General features: G+C 45.0%; 1 protein-coding gene across 1 annotated transcript; it reads left to right on the top strand.

Annotated features, from left to right (window-relative positions):
* Positions 1 to 482: 482 nt before the first annotated feature.
* On the top strand, positions 483 to 2,732 carry tpbg (trophoblast glycoprotein). The gene has a single exon (XM_028018746.1). The coding sequence runs from the start codon at positions 1,015 to 1,017 to the stop codon at positions 2,107 to 2,109; it is 1,095 nt and encodes a 364-aa protein (XP_027874547.1). The 5' UTR covers positions 483 to 1,014; the 3' UTR covers positions 2,110 to 2,732.
* The last annotated feature ends 5,189 nt before the right edge of the window (positions 2,733 to 7,921 follow it).

The following is a 7,921-nucleotide window of genomic DNA, read 5'->3' as shown; positions in this document are numbered from 1 at the left end:
TTAGGTTGGCTGGACTGTGTTTATAAAATAATAATAATAATATATATATATATATATATATATATATATATATATATATATATATATATATATATATATATATATCTATATATTGTTTTGTTTTTTGTTTTCTAAATCTGTTTTTCCCACCCAGATGCCACAGCCTAGAGCCCAAGAGGGTTTATATGAATCTTCAAAAGTGACAGTATCAGCGTGAATCAGAAGATTAATGTTTTAATAACAGCCCTCTGGCTTCTTGGTCCCTCGGGGGCCTCTTCGGGTTTATTTATTAGGGTTTTCTGTCGGGCTCCACAAACCGCTCCTGTCCCTTTAAAACCTGAGCGGTTTTCCACAGGAGTGGAAACGTGTAGGGGTTCCACGAGGAAGACTTGCCAGAAAGTACACATTTGGGTGTTAAGAGTTTAATAAAAGCCCCGTCCTTCCTCCACCCCTCCTGTCGGCGAGTAATGGTACGCTCCCTCCTTGTGATGTAGCGCTCCCTCCTGCTGCTGGGCGGTCAGAAAGCTGGAAGTGCGCTTGGTAGAGAGAGAGAGAGAGAGAGAGAGAGAGAGAGACAGCGAGAGATACGCTGCGCCTCTGTCTGGAAGAAAAGGTGGCTTTGTCTGGAAACCCGCTGCCAGAGTGACGTTCAGGACCGTCTTTCTTTCTGCGTTTGACTTCATTTCTTCCCGCTTCCCCCCAGAGCCTGAAGGATCCTCGCGCAGCTTTGGATGATGGAGAGGAAAAAAGCTGATGTTTGTGAAAGCTGTCGAAAAAGTGCGCAGAAGTTCCTTGAAAATGCAGCCTCTTCTAATACGCGAGTTTTGGTAACCCCCCCTTCACGCGGCCGGTTACATGGAGGGGCTACAGGAAGCTGTTTTTAATCGGATTAAGGAGAAAAACTCTGATGAAAAACTTTGTTCCAGACGGAAAGACGAAGCGGTGACTTGCTGAAAAGCAGTTTTTCCCCCCCTCCTCCCTCCTGCATACACTGATTTGTGCGCCTCCCAAAAAATGCGCCCGGGGAGACCTCACAAGTCCGGTATGACGCGCCTGCTGCTCCTCCTCGTGCTCGCCGTGTCCTGCCGCTGCTGTCCGGACAAATGCCTGTGCTCCTTAGAAACTGTGAAATGCCAAAACCAGGACTTCGTCGAGATGCCACCTTCCTTACCAGCCAATACCAAATCCCTGTTCGTCACGGGAAACAAAATCGCTCAAATAAGCGATTCCTCTTTCCCCACCCGTCTGGAAAAGCTGTCAGAATTGTACCTGAGCGGCAATGAGATGGAGTATGTGCATGCAGGGGCGTTCAAAAACTTGCCAAACCTTGTACGGCTGGACTTGAGTAACAATTCATTCCAGAATTTCAGCGAAAGCGCTTTCCCTGATGATAGTAAACTGCAGTTCCTCAACCTCAGCAGGTCTCTTAACAATTACACCACCCTTCATTTCTTTGTCCATGCAAACCTTTCCAACCTCACCTCCCTGGACCTGTCCAACAACGATCTGCTCTTACTGCCGGACGGCATGTTCAAGGGCCTCCCCGGCCTGGCCACCCTGAACCTCCGCAACAGCTCCCTCATCAAGTTCCAGAGCGTGGACAAGAACGGGGCTCTGCCGGCGCTGAGTGACCTCGACCTGAGGGACAACAACCTGAAGGATCTGCCCAACGCCACGATGGCTGGCTTTGACCTCCGCCTCGACCTTCGCGTCCAGCTAGCAGGGAACCCGTGGCGCTGCAACTGCTACATCAGCGACCTGCTGGCGTGGCTGAAGGACTCCACCCAGGTGGTGGACAAGATTGAACTGACCTGCGCCGATCCCGAGGCCGTGAGGCACCGGCCCCTTCTGCAGGTGCAGCAGTCCCAGCTGACGTGCACGGGCGACATGGAGAGGGTCCTGAAGACATCGTACGTCTTCCTGGGCCTGGTGCTGGCCCTCATCGGGGTCATGTTCCTGCTAGTGCTCTTCTTGAACAGAAAGGGCATCAAGCGATGGATGTACAACATCCGGGACGCCTGCAGGGACCACATGGAGGGGTACCACTACCGGTACGAGATCAACTCTGACCCGCGCCTGGCCAACCTGAGCATCAACTCGGACGTGTGAGGGTGGGCGAAGCGGTGGGAAAGGGTGGGGGGCAATGTGATGGACTCGGCAATTAAATGACTCAATGCTGTTCAACTTTTGCATGAAAGTCTTCCTTCCTTCTTTTGCCCCCTCCCCTCCCCGCAACCTCCAAAACACAGCACAACGACGCCATTCAGATGCTGCATCCGTCAACGCTTTTGATTGCCCTCTGCTGCATGTCCAACTCAAATGTTTGGCGGCCGTCATGCCAGCTGCGGTTTTTTTCCCTCTGTGTTGCATTGCATGGACGATGACTCAAGGCAATTTTCTTTTTTGAGGAAACCTCCTGCAAATTGTCTTTTTACTTGCCTATAAGGACAACTGAATGGAGTGCTGCAACTTTTAAGTGAAACGCCACCTGTCAACTGCGTCCTAGACGATGGGACTCTTGCGGGAGAGAGATGTTATACTGCTTGAGTTTGTCCTCTTTTTTTGGGATGTAAAGATGTCATGCAGTGCAAACTATGCCTTTTTCTGGACTGATTATAATACACATAGCATAGTAAATGGATTTTGTAGATTTAGGTGATTGCTCTGTTTATTTTTACTTTTATTTTCCTGTAAGGATATTTAGCTAAATAAATTTTAAAAAAGCATCTGGATTGCTGGTACATGTGTGAAGTGAAGGCCTTTAATCGGCAGCCCTTAAAAAGAATGTGAGGCTCTGAAGGAGGATTTCGGTGGGTGGCGGGGTAACGACGGAGGTGGGGCGGAGGGGTGGGCGCAGTTCGTTCCCGAGGGACGAATCACATGCCGAGAGCCGAATCTCGGCACCCCCTTTCACCAAACTGTCAACAAGTTCAGCAACGGGTGAAAAATGTGTGACACTCTCATCTCCACGGTAACAGTTTTAGGTGTGATCTTCATTAAGGAGCGAGTTGAAGCTCCAGCGCGTTAACAGGCCGAACAGAGGACCCGCTCTCCTCTGGAAGGAATGTAGATGAGCTGCTACCTGGATGTGCATAGGCGATGAGAGCAGCCAGCTGTTATCTCCCGTTCAATTTGCTCCCTGCTGGGAGAATCTAATAAGAAGGAAAAAAAAATCATTGCTATCCCTTCAAGATAATGTATATAACAACCAAGCTGCTGCAAAATTGCACGTTCCACAGATAACCTGGCTTTAGTCATTGAATGCCAGCGTGTAATTTCAAAGTGCTCGGTTACAAAGAAAGGTGGTGGGGGAGGAAAGTGTGTGGTGTTCTGTGGGTCATGCAAATGAAGGCAAAACCGAAGTCGAGGTTACTCCAGGGGGCCCACACTGTGGTTGTAATAAAATGAGCTCAAGCCGCTTGGCTTTTTCACGTCGCTCTGTTTTAGGAGGGAGTGTGGAAGGGGGGGAGGGAGAAAAAAAAAGTGTCTCCTATTAGTGCTTCCAACCAACTGTCAGAGGCTGTTCTTTTCATGCTGTCCAGTGTAGTGGGGATTAATAATTAATGCGTGGTATTCCTTTGAAGGCCGGACCATGCGTGCTGCTGTCTAAGCAGTCCAAATTAATGATGTTTGTTGTATATATCTGCGCGGGAAGGACTGTGAACTTTCCTCAGCCTTTTGCGGTGAGGGCACGGAAATAATAATTGCCGTCCTTTCCCCTTCTCCCGTTTTCTCTCCTGTCATAAACCCACAGCGTCCCTTACGACTGCAGCCACACAGCGCCTGCAGCGGCGCGGGATGTGCCAGATCTCCCTACTCTGTTGGCAACATCTGTGTGCCGCCAGTCTGATGTCGTTTGCACGTTCGTGTGCTTTCGCTGGGATGCAGTGTAAACTTTTTTCTTTTCCGTACCCAATTTTTCCAATGGGTACGGACAGAGGTGGCCAAAGAATATTTGAGACCCCAAGGAATGGTTTGATTTGAGGGCCCCATCACTAGGTAAGCCCACCAGCCTCTATAACAGGGGTGCCCAAAATCGGTCGTTGACTTTGGGCAAAATCAGTGACGTGCGGTGAGGTTCATAGCTGGTGAGGCACTGACGTCATCAGAATCAGATTTGCAAATAGATGCATAGATTGACAGCAGTTTACAGGTTGTTTCACTTCTGCATTCTTACACATACAAACTGTAGCTCACAAAACACACATTTCCTTAAAAAACAAAACAAAATAAATGTTATTACTGTCTTACCTGCTTCGATTGAAAGTCCACTTGAGAAAACTTTTTTAGTGTTGTAATGTAGTCATCCATGTCGAAAGTCGGGATAAGCGAGAGGAAAAAAATCACTATCTCTATTATAATCTATCGCTGCACTTGACTTGCTTCCCGAATCGTTTAGCCTAGCTCGCTGTCACTTACTCGGCAGTTGAGGAGTGAACAAGACGAACGTCTGGGATCTTGAGCGCCCCCTGCCATGAGGCAAGAGAACTGCCTGCCTCACCTCGAACCTGTTCTCTGCCGTTTATAATCGCTCATTACACGAAACACGTTACACAAACACAGTTGGTGACAAAAAGCACTGTACATTATATACATAAGCTAAATTATTGGAAATAAGTTCACATATTAAATTTGTTTAAACCATTTTATTGACGCCGTACAGCAACATGCTCTCTCCGCTTAGCAGCCAGCGCAGAGCCAGGGGTTGCGCAATCCAAGGTGAGGCAGAGCTCGCTGCTGCCTCACCGGCATCGCTTCCAAGCATTTGAATGGGAAAATAAGAAAATTCAGCGATTTTGAACAAATAAAAATCGAAATTGGTGAAGCTACATGAAAAATAAATATTTTTTAGTACAAACCACCAGATGAATATAACAATTTAAATTACTTTATGATTATATATTTTCTTTCTTTCCATGATGGCTGGTGAGGCACTGCCTCACCTGCCTCCCCTGACCGCACGTCACTGGGCAAAATATAGAGAAATATTTAAAATTGCCGCTAGTCAAACACAAAACAACCTCTAGATTATATAATCAAGTTATTTCCAGTATGAAACAAGTAAGAAGATGAGGCAGAAGGAAAAGAATTAACACGTGACACTAAATTATAACAAACTAATACGTTTTACCTTTGTTAAAAAAAATCTAAATTAGAACTTTTTCACTTAAAAAAAAATCTGACTTAAATCTTATTTGGTTTAGAGGGGAAGAATAGTTCTCTTGCACTAAAAGAAACATACCACTGCGCCTTCAGGCAACACAGTCAATTCCAAATTGCTTAATGACATCCACAGTGTGATTGGTCGGTACTGTCTGTTCATAAACCTTAAATATACCTGAAATAAAGCTAAAGGAATGCTAATTGTTGAATCAATCTAGAAATTTTAAGTTTTGAAATGAAAAGTGCTGGATTGGTGGTGCTACCCAGCAGCTTAGAGCGCATATACCGTGGGCCGGCCTACTGTTCCCGACATTAAAAAAAGAGAAAGGCTTTTTCTGTCCGACATGGTGGCAACGCGTCGTCGTCTTCCGGAGGGAATCTGCTCTCGTTCGTCTCTACCTTCCCCTCGCGCCGACGTCCAGCTCCGCCTGTTTAATCTGAGCTGTTAAACAATCCCAAGACAAAAAGGGGGGCTACACAGTTACATGGTTACGCCGCTTCGCCTCATTGTGGATTTTCAATTGTAGCGGGCACATTTTGAAAATGCATGGCCCCTCACATTGCTCACGTTATTATTCCCCAAAGCGAGGCCTCCTCCACCTCTTCGTCCCAGGAGGGACGTGGAGGCTGCGTGGCCCCCCACAGCCGCATGTTTCCACAGAGACAGCCAGCGAGGAGGCCTTCTCTCCTCTTCATCACCTGCTCCGACCGCACAGTCATATTAGCAAGTGATTTTCGCCCGGCCACGCCTCGAGCCACGCTTGGCGGAGCAGGTATAATTACAGAGAGACAGAAAAAAGAGGTGAGAATGAATGGCTGAGTGATTGGGTGGTGGAAGAAGTGGGGGGTAGTAAAAAAAAAAAAATGTTTTTAAAAAGCACAGGGAGAGCTCTCTGTTCTTCCGGCTCCATCAGCCGACTCCTTCTGCTCCTCTTAGCACAAGTCCCCAAACAGCTTGGATGTCTAAATAGCCGAGCTACAGTTGAGTCACGGTGTCAGCCGAGGTCCAGGGAGGAGGCGGAGGGTCTCGGTCAGCTCCTCAGCTGTTGGGGTCAGCGCCTAATAAAGACGGGAGATTTCTAGACATGAGCAGGGCCGACGTAGGTTCGGGCGGGTATGTAGACGGTCACCCACCGGGAGTCGCTGGACTCGGTCCATTTGTTGCCTCTTGTCTTAACATTCATAACAGCTAATGGATGGATGTCTGCAGGAGATTTCTGTCATCAGAGCGCATGCAGATGAATATAATTTATATATAGGGTGATTGATAAAAAAATAAAATAAATAAATAATGGAAGTACATTACTACTTCCATTATCCTGTTTTTAGATTTTTAAAAACAGGATAATAAAAAGTAGTACAGTAACCATTAGCCCAGCACTGTTGATGCTGTACTAGTCAGTAGTACATGCTGTCAACACACACATTTAAAATTGTACAAAAAATATTTCATATAATGGCTTTCCAAAAGGGAACAGCAGCAAGTGTTCGTATTCAAGCAGGTCAATTGTATTTATGTAATTTATGATTCAAAGAAGTGGGTCATGAAACATGAGCATAAAAATTAAAGCATGATGGAAAAAGACACTTGAATTTATTCAAATACTTCAATTTTACAGACAAATTATATTTTAAAATGTGCTTAAGGAAATGTATGTTCAAATGAAAATGTATTCCCTGTTATTGCTGCCATGAAAAAAATAGAAAAATTAATGTAGTTCTAAACTTATCACCCATTGTGAGTTGAATTTTCACAGAATCAGCCTCTACTGTCATTGTACAACAAACAAACAACACAAGACATGTGTAGACAGGTGACTGAGGATATCTTAATATTAGTTAGTATAGTTAATATTATTCTTATATGGAGTAACACAAGAATAACAAGCTGGTTGATTAGTCAAGCTATGTGCTCTAGCTGAGCCTGCAGTCAGCTGCAAAACCGACACGACACTTTTAGCTTGTTTACTGTAGTTAGCAGTCAGCAGTTACCTTAGTAACCAGTCTCTTACCTTCCACACTGTGACACCTGTATGTGTTACTCGCAACTGAAAATATCACCAAACAGGCACATTCGTTTAGATTTACATTACACTTCTTTCAGCAGCAACCGGCAGGGAGGGGCGCTGCTGGGTTCCTGTGTGCTCCATACACCCTAGAGAAAAAAAAGATATAACAATTCGAGTCACTATGGAACTTTCTCCAATGTCACCCTAAAAGGACATTAAATAATAAAAGCATTATGACCTTAAATCTTACCAGGCACCATTACCCTCTTATTGCATTAAGCAATAAGAAAAAAAAAAATCTCTCCTCTAGAGGTAAAAACCTTGAAAAGAAAATTGTTTTAACATGTAGTTCAGATGTCCTGGCTATGTAAATCTGACTCATAATCCGCTCTAGATTATTTGCATCCAAGCATGAGTCTGTGAGCAACATCATACAGAAAAAGACCAGCCCCGTCACGTTGCAGTGGAGGTTTTCACACATATGTCTCTTGAGGCCAAAAGGTAGCAAATAGATTCTGTAATTACCAACAGCCTACAGTATTTTAACAGCTTATTGATGTAAAACAGTTTTTTTTATGTTGTCACACTTTAAGTTTTAAACCAAATGTAGTGAGTGGTAATATATTGAAATGCATTCTTAAAACAGACTCATAATGCTCACTTTCTGACGTTTGTGTTCTTAAGTCTTAAGAACACAAAATGTGGATCCTGAATACCGGTCTCAGTTACGGTCTCTAAAATTATTTACA

The sequence above is a fragment of the Xiphophorus couchianus genome, chromosome 5 (assembly GCF_001444195.1).
Source record: "Xiphophorus couchianus chromosome 5, X_couchianus-1.0, whole genome shotgun sequence".
In the NCBI taxonomy this organism is placed as follows: Eukaryota; Metazoa; Chordata; class Actinopteri; order Cyprinodontiformes; family Poeciliidae; genus Xiphophorus; species Xiphophorus couchianus.
Note: the sequence above shows the minus strand (reverse complement) of the source record. Positions and strands in the feature narration are given on the sequence as shown.